Genomic DNA, 22,599 nt, shown 5'->3' with positions numbered 1-22,599 from the left:
TGAGTCTCTCAGTCTGAGCTGTGAATAACACTGAACACATGTCTACTAAACTGTGAGTGGTTTTACTGACCTGTCAGTGCCCTTAATGTGGTTTGAAAATATCATTTGGAAATGCTAAAGCTGTGTTGCCTTTGGTTTGGAAATGCTAAAGCTATGTTGCCTTTGGTTTGGAAATGTTAAAGCTGCGTTGCTTTTGGTTTGGAAATGCTAAAGCTGTGTTGCCTTTGGTTTGGAAATGCTAAAGCTATGTTGCCTTTGGTTTGGAAATGTTAAAGCTGCGTTGCTTTTGGTTTGCAAATGCTAAAGCTGTGTTGCCTTTGGTTTGGAAATGCTAAAGCTGAGTTGCCTAATTAAAGTTGCCTTGCCTAATTAAAGTTGCCTTGCCTAATTAAAGTTGCCTTGCCAAATTAAAGTTGCCTTGCCTAATTAATTTTGCCTTGCCAAATTAAAGTTGCCTTGCCTAATTAATTTTGCCTTGCCTAATTAATTTTGCCTTGCCTTCTATATAAGTCTAATCTTAACCACTTCCTGTTTGCGCTTTATATTGATTTTAGAAAAAACGCTACAACGTATGGCTGTGATATTTGGCCATCTTACTCAGAGCCCCCTCCGATCATCAGGTGCTGAGGATTTTTCCCATCAATGAAAAATAAAAGAGTTATTAGTGTTTAAAAAATGTTAAGATTCTCTCTGTTGACAATCACGCCATGAAGGCCACGCCCCTTCTGGTGGGAGGGGGGAGGAACTATAAAACCCAGAAGTGTGGGCGTGGCTCAGTCTCTGCAAGATGGAGGAGGGAGAGGTCGCAACTCGCTGTCATTAGTGGCCTTGCAACCTGCTTGAAATAGTATGGTTTTCTTGGTTTTCTAGGTTTCTTGGTCCTCCAAAATATTCCAAATGGAATTTAAACTAGAGGTATGAAACTGCATTTGAATTTGGTGGCCTTGCACCCTGCTTGAAATGGAATTTCAAGGAATAGCCGTGAGTCAACTGTCAGCCCAACCGCCATGACTGAGTGAGCTGCCACCACAACAGGCTTGAGTGACTGAGCCAACAGCCCAAGAATCCATTCGGCCCACAATGTCTATACTAGCCATCTGGAAACCAGTCCCTTCAGCCCACAATGCCCATACTCGTGCGGCAGAAAGCCCCCCCACCCCACTGGCCTCCAATATTGGAATTGGTGAAGAGGTGATATATTGCGTTGGGGGACCAGACCTACCGTGTGATGCTGGGACCCAATGATTCCCACTTAGTCTCAGTCAGTAATGATTTAGATGAAGGGATTAAAAGTAACATTAGCAAATTTGCAGATGTCACAAAGCTGGGAGGAAGTGTGAACTGTGAGGAGGATGCTATGAGGATGCAGGGTGACTTGGACAGGTTGGGTGAGTGGGCAGATGCATGGCAGATGCAGTTTAATGAGGATAAGTGTGAGGTTATCCACTTTGTTGGCAAAAACCGGAAGGCAGATTATTATCTAAATGGTGGCAAGTTGGGAAAAGGGGAAGTTCAACAGGATCTGAGGGTCCTTGTTCATCAGCCACTGAAAGTAAGCATGCAGGTTCAGTTGTGGAGAAAGCGAATGGCCTTCATAACAAGAGGAGTTGAGTATAGAAGCAAATATTCTGCAGTTGTACAGGGGCCTAGTGTGACCACACCTGGTGTTTTGTGTGCCGTTTTAGCCTCCAAATTTGAGGAAAGACATTCTTGCTTTAGAGGGAGTGCAGTGTAGGTTCACAAGTTTAATTCCCAGGATGGCAGGACTGTCATGTTGATAGAATGGAGCGGCTGGGCTTGTATACTCTGGAATTTAGAAGTATGAGAGGGATTCTTATTGAAACCAATAAGATTATTAAGGTACACAAAATTGCTGGGGAAACTCAGCGGGTGCAGCAGCATCTATGGAGCAAAGGAAATAGGCGACGTTTCGGGCCGAAACCCTTCTTCAGACTGATGGGGGGTGGGAGAAAGAAGGAAAAGGGGAGGAGCCCGAGGGCGGGCGGATGGGAGGGTGGGAGGAGACAGCTAGAGGGTTAAGGAAGGGGAGGAGACAGCAGGGGCTAGCAAAATTGGGAGAATTCAATGTTAATGCCATAAGGACGCAAGGTCCCCAGACGGAATATGAGGTGCTGTTCCTCCAATTTCCGCTGTTGCTCACTCTGGCAATGGAGGAGACCCAGGACAGAGAGGTCGGATTGGGAATGGGAGGGGGAGTTGAAGTGCTGAGCCACCGGGAGTTCAGGTAGGTTTTTGCGGACTGAGCGGAGGTGTTCGGCGACACGATCGCCCAACCTACGCTTGGTCTCCCCGATGTAAGGGTTTGTAAGGATTATTAAGTGTTTGGACACGCTAGAGGCAGGAAACATGTTCCCGATGTTGGAGTAATCCAGAACACAGTTTAAGAATAAGGGGTAAGCCATTTAGAACGAAGATGAGGAAACAGTTTTTCACACAGAGAGTTGTGAATCTGTGGAATTCTCTGCCCCAGAGTATCTTTAGATACTTTCAAGAGAGAGCTAGATAGGGCTCTTGAAGATAGCGGAGTCAGGGGATATGGGGAGAAGGCAGGAACGGGGTACTGATTGGGGATGATCTGCCATGAACAGCCAAATGGCCTACTCCTGCACCTATTGCTTATTGTCTATTGTCTATTGTCTAAAATGAACAATATTCAGAAGAGGACAGTCAATGTTTTGGCCTGAAGTGAATCCAACCTGCCCGGAATCTAAGGCTATTAAATTCTGTCCTCAGCTACCACATGTCTGATTACACGGTGGCTTTCTTTGAAGAATTCAGATGAATGTCTTTAAATGACAAATGTTGATCCAATCTGAATCAAGCCAATGTAAGATTAAACGTTTCAAGACACAACTGAACTGTAATTTTGATCTTTAATCTCATGCATCACCAATATTTATTTGCGCTGTTGGAATATCATTGCATTAAAACAGGAAATAGTGAAATTACACAGGCTGCTTTCCTGAAGAAAGAAAGTATGGATGGCTTTTATTCACAACAAGTTTAAAAATCAAACATTAAACATTACAGGGGAAGGGGAAGGTTGGGGGAAACAAAAGAAGTGTCAAGGATGTGCTGAAAGCCAAGAGTGATCAAATTAGATAAATGTAGGAGGGAACTGAGATATGTGTCGGAAGGAACTGCAGGTGCTGGTTTACTCTGAAAATAGATGCAAAATGCTGGAGCAACTCAGCAGGACAGGCTAAAGGTTATATCCAGAGATGCTGCCTGTCCGTTGAGTTACTCCAGCATTTTGTGTCTATCAAATGAGATAAGTGGTGTGGTGCTGGCTGAGAGAACGTTGTGAAGGCCTCTTCACTGCTAATCTGTCTGGAGGAGATGTAAACAGAAGGGTATGAATGAGCACAGAAAAGCAGAACTGTGAACCATTCAATATGAAATATTGCAGATGCTAGAAATCTGAAATAAAACAGAGTGCTGGAAATACACGGTTAGGCAATGTTTGTGGATAAAGAAAAACAGAGTTCATGTTAAGAAAGCATGTTATTTGAAATCACTGAATTAATGTTAAATCCTGCTGCTCTAATGCGCTAATTTGAAGTTGGGATGCTGCTCCAGAGATTATGTTGGCCTCCACGGGAATAGTGTAGGCGGCAAAAGACAGAGATGTCAAAGGAAATGGGATTGAGGGTTAAAGTGTTAGCTGAGGACCACACTTGTGAACTGGGCAGAGGTGTTGTGCAGAGCAGTTAGCCAAGCTGCATTTGGCTTCTTCAGCTGAGAGGAGACAATATTGTAAACATCAAGTGCATCATCTCTAAGGATTTAATTCCATTGTCCCAGCTTTTCAGATCCATCTAATTTGATGACAACACTGTATACGCCACTGCTAAAGTGGGGGAAATGAAGCTGACTGAATGAATACTTTATTGTTACATATGACAGGTCACGGTGAAATTCTTTGCTTGCGTACTCAAGGTATGCAAATAGTTGCCACATAAAGGATGCTGACAAAGATACAAAGTATCCGTGCTAGGATCCGTGCTTTGTTCGCCCACCTCCCCCCTCCCCCCTCCTCCTCACTCATGGCGGCCCCCCCATGACACGTCCTCCTTTGATCCCCCCCCCCCCCCCCCCCGGCAGTGGCATCCTCACTTCCACGTGGAATGCCTACTTCCCCTGACAGAAGGGTCTTTGCACGGTAGAAAGGGAAGAGGTACAATATGTGATCGCTCCTGATATTGCATGGGAAGGTGCAGTGAGAAGGAGAATGGAGATGTGTTGGTGGAGATTTGAGAGTGAGCTCGAGAGAGATGGAGTGAGCAGCCATTTTGAAATGCTGAAAGTAAAGGGGAGGCAATGACATGTCTGGGAGTTAAAGGCAGCAGTAATTATGAAGGCTTAACAATTCAATGTGAAAGCTGGTGGTTTTAAAGTGGACAAAAGGGACTCACTTCCTTTTTCTGGGGCATGGAGCAGGAGTTGGGCAAGGTATGTGCAGAAGGTGAAACAGATATGTTGGACCACCCTTTAAACTCTGCAGAAGGATAAATCACAGTTAAGAAAAGAAGATAGCTCAGAAGCACTGATGTAGAAGGATTCATCACTGAAACAGATACAATGGAAGTGGATGAGTTGGCTGAATGGAATGGAATGCTATGGAACCTGGATGGGAGAGGGGGTGAAGAAGTCAAACTAGCTATGTAGATTTAGTTTAGTTTAGTTTAGAGATACAGCGCGGAAACAGGCCTTTCGACCCACTGAGTCCGCACCGACCAGCAATCTCCGCACATTAACATAATCCTACACAAACTAGGGACAATTTACATTTATACCATGCCAATTAACCTACAAATCTGTACATCTTTGGAGTGCAGGAGGACATCAAAGATCTCGGAGAAAACCCACTTGATCACAGGGAGAACGTACAAACTCCGTACAGACAGCACCTGTGGTCGGGATCAAACCTGGGTCTCTGGCGCTACAAGCGCTGTAAGGCAGCAACTCTACCGCTGCACCACCTGTAGACTTGCAATGGATATTGGTCACTAACCTATTCTTGAGATGAAGATGCAGAAGAAAGTGAATGAAAAAAATTAGAAATTGACCATGGGGATCTGGGAGCATGGAGCTCAATGGCATAAAAGGTGATGAAACTCAAGAGCAGGAAGCACTGTTGCTGAATGTTCTCACGAGCAACAACTTCACCTTTAACTCCACTACTTCCTCCAAATCAAGAGTGGAGTAACACCACTACTTCATACAAGTAGTGGTGTTCGCCATCTTCGCCATCCCTTTTTCCTCAAACATGACTTATCTTCCTCTTTAATTGCCCGAGACCCCAATCCCATGTGTCACCCACCCAGCACAATGATAGGACATCTCTTCCCCATAATGTCCAGCCACTAGTCCCCACATTTCACCAATTATCCTCCATAATGTCCACCATGCTCAACATCCTCCCATCACTAGATACATTCTGCTTTGCCATATTGCAATTGAATGATATTTTTTGCTCTGCAACTTTTTGGTTCACTACTTCATCTCCACTAAGACCCATGGCCCCTTCTCATGACACCTTCCCTGCGGAAGATACAAAGCTACCCGTTTATCATTTCGCTGCTCACCATCCAGAGGTTCACATATTCTTTCCACAAGAAGTCGCTTTCCATTTATATTACTTTCAATTTAATGCACTATCTTCAGTGTTCATGAAATGGTCTCCTCATCACTGGAGTAAGCAAGACTGATTGGCGGACTGTTTTGAGAACACCCCTTAAAGTTAGTAACTTTAAGTCTCTATTCTGCTGCCACTGACTTCTCCAAGAAAGCCAAATATGGATTCAAGGAACACAATATTATCTTGTGACGAGATAAGATAAAGCCTTCGCAATGTGATGCTGGGCTCAACAATTTCAATGTCATTAGAAACGGGAATAGTGCCGGAGGATTGGCGTACTGCGCATGTTGTTCCATTGTTTAAAAAGGGGTCTAAGAGTAAACCTAGCAATTATAGACCTGTTAGTTTGACGTCAGTGGTGGGCAAATTAATGGAAAGAATACTTAGAGATAATATATATAAGCATCTGGATAAACAGGGTCTGATTAGGAACAGTCAACATGGATTTGTGCCTGGAAGGTCATGTTTAACTAATCTTCTTGAATTTTTTGAAGATGTTACTCGGGAAATTGATGAGGGTAAAGCAGTGGATGTTGTGTATATGGACTTCAGTAAGGCCTTTGACAAGGTTCCTCATGGAAGGTTGGTTAAGAAGGTTCAATGGTTGGGTATTAATTGTGGAGTAGCAAGATGGATTCAACAGTGGCTGAATGGGAGATGCCAGAGAGTAATGGTGGATGGTTGTTTGTCAGGTTGGAGGCCAGTGACGAGTGGGGTGCCACAGGGATCTGTGTTGGGTCCACTGTTGTTTGTCATGTACATCAATGATCTGGACGATGGTGTGGTAAATTGGATTAGTAAGTATGCAGATGATACTAAGATAGGTGGGGTTGCGGGTAATGAAGTAGAGTTTCAAAGTCTACAGAGAGATTTATGCTAGTTGGAAGAGTGGGCTGAAAGTTGGCAGATGGAGTTTAATGCTGATAAGTGTGAGGTGCTACATCTTGGCAGGACAAATCAAAATAGGACGTACACGGTAAATGGTAGGGAATTGAAGAATGCAGGTGAACAGAGGGATCTGGGAATAACTGTGCACAGTTCCCTGAAAGTGGAATCTCATGTAGATAGGGTGGTAAAGAAAGCTTTTGGTGTGCTGGCCTTTATAAATCAGAGCATTGAGTATAGAAGTTGGGATGTAATGTTAAAATTGTACAAGGCATTGGTGAGGCCAATTCTGGAGTATGGTGTACAATTTTGGTCGCCTAATTATAGGAAGGATGTCAACAAAATAGAGAGAGTACAGAGGAGATTTACTAGAATGTTGCCTGGGTTTCAGCAACTAAGTTACAGAGAAAGGTTGAACAAGTTAGGGCTTTATTCTTTGGAGCGCAGAAGGTTAAGGGGGGACTTGATAGAGGTTTTTAAAATGATGAGAGGGATAGACAGAGTTGACGTGGAAAAGCTTTTCCCACTGAGAGTAGGGAAGATTCAAACAAGGGGACATGACTTGAGAATTAAGGGACTGAAGTTTAGGGGTAACATGAGGGGGAACTTCTTTACTCAGAGAGTGGTAGCTGTGTGGAATGAGCTTCCAGTGAAGGTGGTGGAGGCAGGTTCGTTTTTATCATTTAAAAATAAATTGGATAGTTATATGGATGGGAAAGGAATGGAGGGTTATGGTCTGAGCGCAGGTATATGGGACTAGGGGAGATTATGTGTTCGGCACGGACTAGAAGGGTCGAGATGGCCTGTTTCCGTGCTGTAATTGTTATATGGTTATATGGTTAATTTCAGATGGCCATCTTTTCCAACTTGTTATCAATCTGCAATGTGAACTCTGTTTTTCTTGCTCCGTAGATTTTGCTCGACTTTCATTTTCAAGCATTCTCTGTGTTACTTGAATTTTCAGCATCTGCATTCTTCGAAATATTAATGCTCCAGTTCTGTTCTTGTATGTATGGTTCTACTTACATCTGCTCCGCACAGATTAGAATTGAGGGACAGAAGTTTAGGGGTAACATGAGGGGGAACTTCTTTACTCAGAGAGTGGTAGCGGTGTGGAATGAGCTTCCAGTGGAAGTGGTGGCGGCAGGTTCGTTGGTATCATTTAAGAATAAATTGGATAGGCATATGGATGAGAAGGGAATGGAGAGTTATGGTATGAGTGCAGGCAGGTGGGACTAAGGGAAAAAAATTGTTCGGCGCGGACTTGTAGGGCCGAGATGGCCTGTTTCCGTGCTGTAATTGTTATATGGTTATATGGTTATATGGTTATATTAGCTGCAACTAGCTAACTTTCACCGCCGTCTCTCATCTGGCACCACCACCACCACCATTTGTGTCACTTAGTCGTTCATTTTCTCTATCCTGTCACAGGCATTCCTTTTGCTCTCTACAACCTTCATCTTCTTTGCAACTTAGAAGATAAAAGATTACTACCTGCATCATTAAAACGGTGTCTTTATCCAGGTCAGGTTAGGGGAAGTACCTCCCGCCACGGGTACCATGTAATCCCATGCTACCTGCTCCATAGTCGGAGACTAAACCGTCTCCCCCACGTGGTTAGCCAGGTGAGGAGGGGGCTGTGGACCCCCATCAGGACCAAAAACAAGACCTGACAAAGGGTGGATGAGCTCCTAGCGAGCCAGCTGCCATCCACACTTCAGCAGCAGTTGCGATCACTGTCACACATAGCATTGTAATGGGCCTGTCAAGTTGCCGGCAGTCGCCTGAAAAACCGGAAACTGGAACGGCGACAGTCAGAATGGAACACACACACACAAATACACAAACGCATCGCAGGTGGGGGACAGGGCAAGCGGGAGCACTGTCTGAAATTCACATGTTGCAAAGCCAAGATGATACAGACACACACCGTGATGAACAGGAAGGTTGGCGCTGTAATTAAGACGGCTAAAGCACAGTGTACGGTAAGCCCTTAAAAGTGGGGGGAGTGGGGAGGGGAGATGGGAGGGGAGAGGGAGGGGGGGGAGGGGGGGTACAGGGGGGAGAAGGAGGGAGAAGGAGTGGAGTAAACTTTTAAGAAGCCAGAGATACATGGCTGTGAGGTTAGGCAGACATTTAACATTACTGGTCGGGTATCCTTGGTTCAGAAAACTACTGCTTATGTTTTTTTTCCCCAATGAGCCAATATAATTTACCGGTCAGCACCGGCTACAACCTACGAGAACCTTCGACCTCCTGGCGACCCACCTACGGCTCGAGAATTCTTGCTACACTCCAAGGCGGCTTCATTCTAGTCACCGCTAATTTTTCAACATGTTGAAAAATTTGCGGTGACCATAATGAGGCCGCGACTAGTTCCCAGAATGCAGGAACTCCGCACGACCATGAAGGCGACTCCCCGGCAACCACCCGCGAACATGTGGCGACTGCAGAATCTCCTGCAGTCGCCTAAAAAGTCGCCTAAGTGGGACAGGCCCATTAGGCACCGTAACCTTTGATGTTTTCAACAATGATGATGAAGATAATGATTTATCCATAGACACTCTCTGCCTTTGCTCATAGATGCTGCTTTCCTGCATAATAGTTTAATTTAGAGATACACCGCAGAAACAGGCCCTTCGGCCCACCGAGTCCACACTGACCAGCGATCCCCGCACATTAACACTACCCTACACACACTAGGGACGATTTACATTTATACCAAGCCAAATAATCTACAAGCATGCACGTCTTTGGAGTGTGGGAGGAAACGGAAGCTCTCTGAGAAAACTTACGCGGTCAAGGGGCGAACGTACAAACTCCACACAGACAGCACCCGTAGTCGCCATTGCAACATTTTCTGTTTCTATTTTCTGTTTTTCAGCATCATACAGTATTCTGCTTTCAGAATAACACTGATTCTTATGAAATGATGGTGAAACAAATTCCTGCTGTAAAACTGAAATAGTATCCTGAAATATTCTGCCGTTACAGTAAACCCTCGTTATAGGGGAGGAATATTGCCAATTGTCCACTATAACTGAGTAAGGGATTACCGAGAAGGTTACAGAGTGCTGGAGTAACTCAGCAGGTTAGACACCAACTCTGGAGAACATGGATAGGTGACGTTTTGGGTCAAAACCCTTTTTCAGAGTCTCGGTCTGGAACTGGCCCTGGAATCCAGGAATCGCGGCCTGCTGTTAGCCAGGGGAGAGGTGAGGAACGGTGGAGTCAATGGTCGCGGCCCGCAGGCGGCCGAAGTGCCGGTAAGAGTCGGCGATGGTGGTGGTGGCAGGTGTGGCCTGGAAGCGACCGAGAAAGCTGTGTGGCTGGCGGTTGCGGAGTAGGTCCGGGTTGGAAGCGGCTGGGGAGGTAGTGTGGACCAGGGGTGGTGTTGTCAGCCTAGCCTTGAAGCGGTTAGGGTGGTAGTGTAGACCGGACGTGATATTGTCAGCCTGGCCTTGAAGTGGCTGGGGAGGTAGTGTGGACCAGGGGTGGTGTTGGCAGCATGACCTGCGGTGAAGGTCGGTAGGACTGGTCTAGAAGCAGTGGGATGGTGCGGGTCAGCAGCAGCTTCCATGGACCCGGCCTCAGAGAGACCAGGGAGGCAGTGAACTTTGTTTCTGTGGACCCGCTAGTAATATCAAATTACTGTGGGTCGCTCTGTACACTATAACCAAAATCTGGTGTACATATGTCCATAATAACAGGGGTCTCCTGTATTTACATAATTGCACTTCATCTATTATCTACTCATAGATAGATAGATATGCCTTTATTGTCATTCAGACCGAAGTCTGAACTAAATTGCAGCAGTCATACATATAATACAATAAAAACAACAATAAACACATATTAACATCCACCACAGTGAGTCCACCCAGCATCTCCTCACTGTGATGGAGGCAAAAGTCTTAGGTCTGCAGTCTCTTCCCTCCTCTTCTCCCTCTGCGCTGAGGCAATTACCCCCCGGGCGATGTTATAATCAGTCGGGCTCATACGCGCCCGGTGGTGGTCGAAGCTGCCGCCCACCAGTCCTGCAGACGCAGCGCTTGGCCCGCGGCCGAAACCCCGGACTCATGCCACCACCGCCAGAACACCGTCCCAGCCACCCTCACGTGAGTATCGTGCCGTCTTCAGCCTCGGGCTGGGCCCCCCCGACATGGGCCGCCGAACCTCCCTCGGGCCGGTGCCGTCGCTTCTCCTTGGCGGGCGCCCCGACTTGGCGTCTTTCTCCCTCTGGCCAGGGCCGCCCCGACTTGGGCGTCGCTTCTCCCTCGGGCCGGCGCCGCCCCGACATGGGCGCCGAACCTCCCTCGGGCTGCGAGCGCCGCCCCTCCCCGAGCTCGGCGCTCCGACGGGAGCCTCTTCCACCCTTGGGCTGGCCGCCCTCACGAGAGCGCCACAGCCTCTCAGGGAGCACTGTTTCCAGCCCTGAGCCGGACCACCCTCACGGGAGCGAGCTCAGGGCGAGTCCTGACGGGCTCTGCCTCCGGAGCCTCGAGGTCATCAGCTCCATTAGGCCTCAGCGCAGACGGAGACAGAGAAGGGGAATACGACAAAAAAGTCGCATTCCCCCGCAGGAAGAGACGGCAAATCCCGTTTCAACCCCCCACCCCCCCAAAACACAAACTAAGAACCAAAAACTAGACTAACCAAAACAAAATAAACAACACAAAAAACACAAACAAACGGGACTGCCGGTGAGCCGCTGCAGCCAGGGCCGCGCCGCCACTCTGACTTTGTTTCTGTGGACCCGCTAGAAAATATCAAATTACTGTGGGTCGCTCTGTACACTATAACCAAAATCCGGTGCACATATGTCCATAATAACAGGGGTCTCCTGTATTTACATAATTGCACTTCATCTATTATAATGCAATTGTGAAGAGTAAAGCTTCTAGAAAGTCTTTTATTACTACTGGTACTTCCCCAAACATCTCACTCACTGCTGTTCATCTTTTCTGTTTCTCTAGGAAGGTTATTGATCTGAAACTTAAGCTCTAGTTTTAGCTTGTCTTGTTTGCCAAATTGCCACCTTTCTAAACTATATCAAAACATTAAGCTTATTTATCAACATGAATCCTAAATGTCGAAATTGAGGCGAATTTTGATAATTACTAATGTTAAAACCCAAAGTGGACACCTTGGACTGAAAGAAGAACGGATGTAATGTCGGGAGTGTGAGAGAATGCAAACCTACCTCCTATGAGCATGGTGCAAATGGAAAAGATTTTCTCAGCATCTGTGTTAGCTGACACATTCCCAAAGCCCACACTGGTGAGGCTGCTGAGTGCAAAGTAGAGTGATGTGATGTAGGAGCTTCGGATTGAGGGACCTCCCAGCAGCTCCAGACTGGAACTATTACCTCCAGAGCTGGTGTTAATGGAGGTGCTCTGAAGAGTGGAGTTCAGGGTGGTGGAGGCACTCAGTGTTGAAACGTATACATACGGAGTTCCCAAACGCTTTGCCAACTCGTGAAGCCAACCTGAAAGAAATAAAGTGCGTTGGTAAATGTAATTGCGCCTTGGCTCTGGATGAATCATGACAAAATTATGAAGGAAATGAACCCAACTTGTCTTAGACATGCAGCAGTGTTGCTTTGAGGAGAATGATCATGGATTATTCCATTATACAGTTGTAATAATTTAGAAAAAAGGACAACCATGTCTCCAGCACTCCTGGTATTTGGTTCTTGCTCATGCACTTCAGGAGTGCAGCACTTTGGCCTAACAGGCACCAATCCAGACAGAAGGAATTGAACATTCAACTTTCTCAACACCCATGGTACAAAATATGCAAAAGTCATATCTTGTAGCAACTGGAGCATTCTCGTAAATGTCATTCATTGTTATATATAGAAACATAGACATAGAAACATAGAAAATAGGTGCAGGAGGAGGCCGTTTGGCCCTTCGAGCCAGCACCTCCATTCATTGTGATCAAGACTGATTGTCCCCAATCAATAATCCCATATCCCTTGATACCACTAGCCCCTAGAGCTCTATCTAACTCTCTCTTAAATCCATCCAGTGACTTGGCCTCCACTGCCCTCTGTGGCAGGGAATTCCACAAATTCACAACTCTCACAAATAATAACTGAAGTGCTTCATAAATGTAACAAATGATCCACATTGGAGAGATGGAAGAGCTGAGGGATTTCCGGAGAAATATCTGGAGGAAAACAATTACTTTGTGCCGAAATATTTGGAATTTCCTTTTAACTCTTTTACTAAAATGGTGGCACTAAAATGTGACAGCTTCAATGAAAATGCCTTGTTTATAATGTCTGAACAAATGCCTTGGATTTATTTTTAAATCCTATTCTCCGAGCACATTGCATGAGCTCCTGATTCCCTGTTTAAGTTCTCTCCTGTTTCTTTCATATTCTTCAAAGATCCTGTCTTCAACATGCAACAATGCTGCTTTGAGGAGATTGATCATGGATTATTTCATTATACAGTTGTCGTAGTTTAATTGAATTGAATTGAATTTCCTTTATTGTCATTCAGACCTTTCAGTCTGAACGAAATTTCGTGCCTGCAGTCATACATACAATAATACAATAATAGACAACAGAACAGACAGTAAACACAAATTAACATCCACCACAGTGAGTCCACCAAGCACCTCCTCACTGTGATGGAGGCAAAAATCTTAGGGCTGCTGTCTCTTCCCTCCTCTTCTCCCTCTGCGCTGAGGCATTGCCCCACCGGGCGATGGTAAGTCAGTCCCGCGGCTCACCGAGCTCCGCGAACGGGCCGGTTCAAACCGGGGTGGTCGAAGCTGCCGCCCTCCAGTCCAGCAGACGCAGCTGTTGACGACGTCGTCCACTGGCCCGCGGCCGAACCATGGACTCAGGCCGCCGCCAGAACGCCGTCTCAGCCACCGGAGCATCGTTCCAGCCCCGAGCCGGGTCGCCTTCACGTAAGCGTCTCAGCCCCGCGCCAGGCCGCCCCGACTGGAGCGCCGTTTCCCTCGAGCTGGGCCGCCCCGACGGGAGCGCCGTTTCCCTCGGGCTGGGCCACCCCGACGGGAGCGCCGTTTCCCTCGAGCTGGGCCGCCCCGATGGGAGCGCCGTTTCCCTCTGGCTGGACCGCCCACACGGGAGCGTCTCAGCCCCTCACGGGAGCGCCGTTCCAGCCCCGAGCTGGGCCGCCCACACGGGGGCGAGCCCAGGGCGAGTCCTGACAGACTCTGACTCCGGAGCCTCGAGGTCGCCAGCTCCACCATTAGGCCTCAGCGCAGGCGGAGGCAGAGAAGGGGGATACTACAAAAAAGTTGCATTCCCCCGAAGGGAGAGACAGCAAGCCCTGTTTCAACCCCCCCCCCCCACACACACACATAAACACAACCTAAAAAAACAAAAACTTAACTAGACAAAACTAAAAAAACAACACAAAAAAGTAAAAACAAACGGACTGCAGGCGAGCCACAGCCGTTCACCAAGAACAGAAGGATAACCAGGTCTCCAGTACTCCCGGTATTTGATGCTTGCTCTTTAGAATTAGTTTGGAATTACTGCACCCTGGCATCATGGGCACAAGTGCAGATGGAATTCATACGAGGGTGACATCTCTACCGCAGCTCTCGATGCTCTCCCTCTGGTGCCAGTCATAGAGCGCTCCACCATCCCCGACACCGAGCCAAGCCCAGTCCCGCTAAACGCCTGAACAGCGGACTGGGGGGAAAAAAAAATCCACCAGGAAAACCAACCGGCCGGTGTTTCCCGGTTCGTCGGACGGGGACATGTCTCCACCTAAACGGAGGAGAGACAGCCGCCTGAGCTGCATCCAACGGCTCTTGGAGCAGCTCCAGCGGGATGCGCAGAAAGACGCTCTCGCGGAGGGAGATCAGGCACCCCCTCCACAGTGTCTTGTGCACTGCCCTCTGCTCCCTCATTACTGGAGGCTAGCATTGGCGACCAGGGCTGGGCTGGTCTGGAACAGGGGCTGGCGGACGAGATCGGGAGTATGCAAGGGGTGCAGGAGCAGGAAGAGCTGCTGGGTGTGATGGACCGCTATGTAGCAACCCCACGTGCTGGAAGACTGCTGGAACCGAAACACGGCCAGCATAAATCATCTTTCGAATAAGCCCTTGCAGGAAGGTGCTTTCTGAGGCACTAGATCTTTACACAGCACCAGAGAACTGTGAGGCCTCAGAGTGCTGACTGTGAACAGCCAAATCTGGGGGCACGTGGGGTCACACATTCGTAACCATGAACTCAAGCTACAGCTGTGATGGCTCCTGACGTTGGCCATCACAGCCTTTGCTCGTTCTGTGGACAGCACGGAGATGGATACCTGCCAGCAGGATGTACTGGCATTGATGTGCAACACTCAGTTTGAAACTTCCGGCGGGAAACCATAAGACCTGCCCTCAATCCCAAATTTGCTGGGTTATGCAAAGCCCCAGCTGCAGAGACGGACGCTCTGTTATTCGGGAAGGACCTCACCAAAAAGGTAAGGGACATGGAAGAGGCATCGAAAACTTTCAGCCTCATGAGGGCAGGCCCCGGGACGAGAAAACCAAGACCTACAATACCCAAGCGGCAGCACCCCACGGCATCCACCAGTCGACGTCCTCAATATGGGACTAGTGAAAGCTCGGGGACCGCATTTATCCCCAAAGATCTTTTTTAGATCAGGGCCCAGAGCGGACCCCATGGAAAATGTGCCACCCCCCAACATCGCCAGCACGTCAGACAAGCAAAGCCTTCAAGTACATGAGAAAACAGAAGAAACCCCAATAACCATGGAGGTAGGTGGGTCTGGTTCCTGCCAGCATATAGAGTAGGGGTTCTTTACTAACAGGGGGAGATTACACTTGTTCAAAGAAGCATGGGACACTGTCACGAGTGACAACTATATACTCAACAGCATTAGAGGATATGAAATACAATTCATGTCAGAAAAATCGCCGCCAGTTCAACATTGGGCCCAAAGGGTGTTTCTCCCTCTGTCAAAGAGAAACGTGAGGGACAAGCTGAACTGGTGAGACTTATCCCAAAGGGGGTCATCGAAAAGACCAAACATGGACCTTTGGCATTTGTATCGAATATATTCACTAAAACCAAAAAAGATGGTGGATGTCGCATCATCATTGATTTAACATCACTAAATAAGTTTGTTAAGTATATACATTTCAAAATGGAGACATTTGTTACTGCCAAACAACTGATTTCCAAAGGATACTTCATGGCAAGCATTGATCTCAAAGATGCTTACTATCTAGTACCCATACACAAGGATCATCGCAGATACCTAAAATTTATCTGGATGGGACAGCGATGGCAGTACAAAGCACAGCCCAATGGGCTAACTTCGGCCCCAAGATTATTCACCAAAATATTGAAACCAGCCATGGCAATACTAAGAAAACAAAAACATATTGTCATGGCATATCTGGATGAGATTCTGATAGTAGGGGAAAACGATGGAATTGGCTGTGGCAGCAGTATCAGCTACAAAACAGCTCCTCGAAACTCTGGGGTTCGTCCTACATCCAGATAAATCTAAGTTGAAGCCATCCACTATCATGGACTACCTGGGCTTCACAATTAACTCAGTCCATATGACTGTTACCTTGCCAAAGGCAAAAATGGTTGAATTAGCACAATCATGCAACAATTTAATGGTCAACGAGCGACCAACTATTCGACAAGTAGCAAGAGTAATTGGGGAAATGGTAGCAGCATTTCCGGCTACACAATTCGGACCTTTGCACTATCAAAATTTACAGAGAGCAAAGGTACAGGCACTAAAACGACATACAGGTCACTATGATCGTGTCATGAAATTACCCACTGAAGCAATATCAGAGCTACAGTGGTGGGCAGAAAACGTTTGGCATAGTTTCAGCCCTATCATCATCATTAACCCTACTTTAGTTATTCAAACAGATGCCAGTGCTCGGGCTGGGGAGCGACTAACTCCATATCCAGCACAGGTGGTAGATGAACTAACCTAGTCATCATTACTACTTACACTGGGCATTAACTATCTAGAGATGTTGGGCGCCTTTTATGGTTTAAAAGCATATGTATCTAATATGCAGCACTCGCATGTTCGGTTACAAATTGATAATACTATAGTGGTGGCTTATATTAACCATATGGGCGTCATAAAATCATTATCATGCGACAAATTGGTCAACATGATTTGGCAAGGGTGTGTCGAAAGACATATTTGGCTATCAGCTACTTACCTACCAGGTAAGTTAAACACCCATGCCATGAGAAAATTAAACTCCTGGGTTGCAGGTTTTGAACAGACCTTACCTGGAACTAGGATTGTCCGAACAAACCATCACCACCATGTCGCCATCCCTTCGAACATCCAACAAGAGGCAGTACTTAGCCAGCATCAAAAAATGGGAGAAGTACTGCCAGGAAACAGGGACAATGTACGCAACAACCAGCGCCAGGACAACAGGCGATGGGATCCCATCCACTGGTGGTAAAACTGATGAAGGGCATTTACAATATCAAGCCCCCTAAGCCCAGGTATACCCATATTTGGGATATCAGTGTGGTCCTGACATACCTCAGGAAATGGCCACCAGCCAGATCCCTCGGCCTCGAGCAAGCTACACTAAAGACGCTCATGTTGATGGCACTTGTATCCACTCAGAGGGTCCAGTCACTACACAAGTTGAGGCTGGACAACATGGTGACCACCCCAGATCAGATCACATTTGTGTCTCCACCCAGGAAAACACCATCATTATTAAGTATGCGGATGATACCACCATCCTGGGCCTCATCAAGGGGGGGGAACGAGTCGGGCTACAGGAGTCTGGTGAACGACATTCTTGCCTATGGTGAGGTGAACGACCTAAGCCTCAACACAGACAAGACAAGAGAAATAATAATGGACTTCAGAAAAAATCCACCCCCCCCTGCAGCCCCTCATCATCAAGGGGACTGTGGTGGAGAGGGCTGACAGTTACAGATACCTGGGACTACAAGTAACATCAGATCTGAACTGGACTTTGAACACTGCAGCCACAGTGAAAAAAGCCCAGCAGAGACTGTACTTCATCAGGCTGCTCAGAAAAGCTGGTCTGCACTGTCGCCCTCTCACCCAGGTCTACAAAGGACTGATAGAGAGCATCCTCACCACAGGCATCACGGTGTGGTATGGAAACACCACACAGGCAGAGAGGAAGGCTCTGCAAAGTCATAAAGACTGCAGAGAGGATCATCAGAACTGAACTCCCCTCCATGGACACAATCTACACACAGCGCTGTCAAAAAAGAGCAGAGAGAATTATTAGAGACACACTACATCCAGCTCACTCCCTGCTCAAACACAAAAACTGCACATACAACCTCAGGCACAGACGAGCGGACAGTATCGCCACAAATGGAACACGCTTTTTTAAGAGCTTCTTCCCTGCAACAGTGAGACTCTTGGCCAAAACAAAACAAAATGAACTGATGTCCTGATATAGGGTTTGTGCAAGTTACAATGCTCTCACTTTTCCCTTTGTATAGGGTTTTAGGCATTTTCTTTTTTTTTATTTCTGGAGTGGTATGTGTTTTTTTTTTTGTTTTGTTTTTTTTAATGGATTATGTGTCTTCTGTGTGTCTTTTTAATTTTTTTAAATTTTTAAATTTTTAATCTTTAATTTTTAACTTGACTTGACTCTCTGAATAGCCGCACAAGAGTTCCTATGTGTGTAAGCACAAATGGCAAATAAAGTTTTTGACCTTTGACCTTTGACCTTGACATTCATCCCACAGTGTCTGGTGAAACAAAGCAGGCCAGGAACAGCTAATCCAGTAGTGGTATTCCGGGCCTACCCACCAGAGCCACGGGTGTGTGTCGTGACCCATCTACAACATTACATAGACACAACCCACAATATCAGAGGGAGTGAAAAAGCCTTATGGGTCAGCCACAAGAAACCTCATGGCCGGATAACGAGCCAAACCATTTCAAGATGGCTCAAACAGGTACTGAAGGCTGCCGGAATAGATACTAATACATTTAAAATCTCATTCCACTAGGGCAGCATCTACATCAACGGCCGAGAGAATGGACGTACCGGTTGACCATATTCTGAATACAGCAGGATGGTCGAGGGAAACGACATTCAGAACTTTTATAACAAGCCGTTGACGAAACCAGATTTATTTGCAGAGAAAATATTACAAGCTGCAAATATTTAATTTAAGCCCGGAGGAGCAATTTATTTTGTTATTGTTAAAAAAAAAAAAACTTTTTTGTTTCTCGAAAAACAGATTCATTGGTTGATTACGATAACACTTCCTCCCTCAAGAACTTCGGCAGTGAGTGAAATAAAACTGTTACACGGTTTGAAATCACAGAGCTTTGAAGCCTTCACGTAGTCACTCACGTGACTCCGAAGTAAAATAGTAAGATTAAACGAGAACTTACCAGTTTGAAGTTTGATCTGTATTTTATGAGGAGTTACGATGAGGGATTACGTGTCCTCCGCTCCCACCCTCATTGTATGGATCAAACTAATAACTGATGTCTCCTTTTCTTTACTATGTTTACTTCAAATAACTGTGTCTATCTGTGATTCCACACCGCTGCTTGGAAGTATGCCGCGCATGCGCGCTGAGCGGGTTCTACACGTAATACCTCATCGTAACTCCTCATAAAATACAGATCAAACTTCAAACTGGTAAGTTCTCGTTTAATCTTACTATTAACCACCACCGCATGAAATGGACAAAGCCATCAATCTCTTGGCAGCCAGGGCAGCTCCAGGTCAGGGCAGCCTACTGTATCTGCTGAGCTCCTTAGGTATGGAAATGGCCAACTCTTGCCAGACCCACACACTCTTCCCCTGCTCTGCTGGAGAGAGGGTGGTGTCACTAATGGTACTTGTAACTCCAACATCCTCACCCTGTACAAGGGAGATCGCAGTGATTTCAACAACTATAGGGGCGTCTCACTTCTGAGCGCTGCAGCAAAGGCCTTTTTTAGAGTGATCCTGCAAAGACTTCACAGACTTGTTGACGGGATATACCCTTGAAACACAGCTCCTGCCTAATACAGTTGTAATTTGCCATTTCCCATTTTAACACTTTCTCCCAAGTTCAAGTCTTATCCTTACAACCATCTGGAAACTTACAGTTTTATCATCACTGTTCCCAAAATGTTTTCCCACTGAAACTCTGATCACCTGGCCAAGCTCATTTCATGTTGGATTATCTAATTACTCTGTAAGGAAACCTCATGGGTGTAACTAACAAATCCTGCCTCATCCAAGCCTCTGGCATGAAGAGAATCCCAGTCAGTATTTGAAAAATTAAAGTCACCAATGACAACTACTCTGTTGCTTTTACATCCTTACACAATCTGCATCATATGCCTGTACATCGGGACGTCCGTAGCGGTGACTGCGGAGGGTTCACGGCGCCGACCACGGGTGAACAAAAGGCGGAGGATTGACTGAACTTTATTGCCTTCCATCACAGTGAGATGTTGATTCCACTGTGGTGGATGTTGATGTTAAATTCTATTGTGTATTGTGTTCTTTTTATTCATATGGTTGTACGGTAACTCAAATGTCACTGTACCAATTGGTGCATGGGATAATAAATGTGAACTGCAACTTGAACATATCTGGTCCTCTTTCTCCCACAGAATGTTGAAACATAGAAACATAGAAAATAGGTGCAGGAGCCAGCACCACCATTCAATATGATCATGTCTGATCATCCATATAACCATATAACAATTACAGCACGGAAACAGGCCATCTCGACCCTTCTAGTCCATGCCGAACACGTATTCCCCCCTAGTCCCATATACCTGCGCTCAGACCATAACCCTCCATTCCTTTCCCGTCCATATAACTATCCAATTTATTTTTAAATGATAAAAACGAACCTGCCTCCACCACCTTCACTGGAAGCTCATTCCACACAGCTACCACTCTCTGAGTAAAGAAGTTCCCCCTCATGTTACCCCTAAACTTCAGTCCCTTAATTCTCAAGTCATGTCCCCTTGTTTGAATCTTCCCTACTCTCAGTGGGAAAAGCTTATCCACATCAACTCTGTCTATCCCTCTCATCATTTTAAAGACCTCTATCAAGTCCCCCCTTAACCTTCTGCGCTCCAAAGAATAAAGCCCTAACTTGTTCAACCTTTCTCTGTAACTTAGTTGCTGAAACCCAGGCAACATTCTAGTAAATCTCCTCTGTACTCTCTCTATTTTGTTGACATCCTTCCTATAATTAGGCGACCAAAATTGTACACCATACTCCAGAATTGGCCTCACCAATGCCTTGTACAATTTTAATATTACATCCCAACTTCTATACTCAATGCTCTGATTTATAAAGGCCAGCTTTCTTTACCACCCTATCTACATTCACAATCAGTACCCTGTTCCTACTTTCCGTTTCCGTTGTACCACCCCCTCCCCGGGCACTTTCCGTTGCAACTGCAAGAAATGCAACACCTGTTCCTTCACCTCCCCCCTCGACTCCATTCAAGGACCCAAGCAGTCATTCCAGGTGCGACAAAGGTTCACCTGTATCTCCTCCAACCTCATCTACTGCATCCGCTGCTCTAGATGTCAGCTGATTTACATCGGGGAGACTAAGCGGAGGTTGGGCGATCGTTTCGCCGAACACCTCCGCTCAGTCCGCAATAACCTACCTGAACTCCCGGTGGCTCAGCACTTCAACTCCCCCTCCCATTCCCAATCCGACCTCTCTGTCCTGGGTCTCCTCCATTGCCAGAGTGAGCAACACCGGAAATTGGAGGAACAACAGCTCATATTCCGCCTGGTTTGCTTGCGTCCGGATGGCATGAACGTTGAATTCTCCCAGTTTTGCTAGCCCTTGCTGTCTCCTCCCCTTCCTTAACCCTCAAGCTGTCTCCTCCCATCCCCCCGCCCTCGGGCTCTTCCTCTTCCCTTTTTCCTTCCTTCTCCCCCCCACCCCCCATCAGTCTGAAGAAGGGTTTCAGCCACGAAACGTCGCCTATTTCCTTCGCTCCATAGATGCTGCTGCACCCGCTGAGTTTCTCCAGCATTTTTGTGTACCCTGTTCCTACTTTCTCTCCATATCCCTTGATTCCGTACCTTGCTTGCTCAGTGTACTTTGTTTTTGCACTATCATTGTTTAGTTTAGTTAGAATAATTAAAAACATATTGTACATTTATTGTTGCTGCTGCTTCTATTGTGTTGTAAATCTGCAGCAAGTGAGACGTTGATTGTTCTGCTTCATATCTGGTGTATTTGACAAACAAACACTATTGACTCTTGACTCTGTTCCAGGGAAAGAAATTAATTTTCATCTGCACCGTGTTAAATTAAACAGTGTCACTGTTGAATATCAGGGCCAATGAATTTTAAAACATCTATTCAAGACTGCTGTTTAGCACTGGATATGCCTTCTTGTAAATCTATGTTCCCTGTATGTTTCCTGTGATCATGAGATTATCAGATGGTGATGAATGATTAATACAGGTGCTAAACTGGGCTAATTGACTACAATGGAATTACGCTGTTCAAATCATAAGGTTAACTAATCAAATGGATTGGTGGACAAACACTAAGAGTTATAGAGTACTAGAGTGATTCAATTGGAAACAGGCCCTTCCAGCCAACACCGCAATTCAATATGATCGTGGGTGATCATCCAAAATCAGAACCCCGTTCCTGCTTTCTCCCTGAATTCCTCGATTCCCTTAGCCCTAAGAGCTAAATCTAACTTTCTCTTGAATACATCCCTCCGAGGCAGAGAATTCCACAGATTCACAACTCTTTGGGCGAAAAGGTTTTTCCTCATCTCAGTCCTAAATGGTCTACACCTTATTCTTAAACTGTGACCCCTGGTTCTGGACTCGCGCCACATCGAGAACATTTTACCTGCATCTAGCCTGTCCAATCCCTTAAGAATTTTTGTGATGAATTAATTCTATTTTTGCATGAAATCCCTACAGCACCAGGGTTTCTGGTAGCATCTCTACCACTGCACCACCATGCCACATGTTCTTCCCTGAACTTCACAAAGAAACATATAACCGTTTTACAACAATCAAGATCAAGATCAAGATCA

General features: G+C 46.3%; 1 protein-coding gene across 1 annotated transcript in view; it reads right to left on the bottom strand.

Annotated features, from left to right (window-relative positions):
* The window catches only part of LOC116975666 (potassium voltage-gated channel subfamily H member 8-like), an 851,239-nt gene that overhangs the window by 236,077 nt on the left and 592,563 nt on the right, over nt 1-22,599 (bottom strand). The window contains exon 8 of the mRNA XM_033024992.1: nt 11,751-12,035. Coding sequence (XP_032880883.1) covers nt 11,751-12,035 — 285 coding nt within the window. The remainder of the gene's footprint in view (nt 1-11,750; nt 12,036-22,599) is intronic.

This window comes from Amblyraja radiata, chromosome 7 (genome assembly GCF_010909765.2).
Source record: "Amblyraja radiata isolate CabotCenter1 chromosome 7, sAmbRad1.1.pri, whole genome shotgun sequence".
Classification (NCBI taxonomy): Eukaryota; Metazoa; Chordata; class Chondrichthyes; order Rajiformes; family Rajidae; genus Amblyraja; species Amblyraja radiata.
The sequence above is the reverse complement of the archived record's forward strand: the minus strand, read 5'-3'. Positions and strand labels throughout refer to the sequence as shown.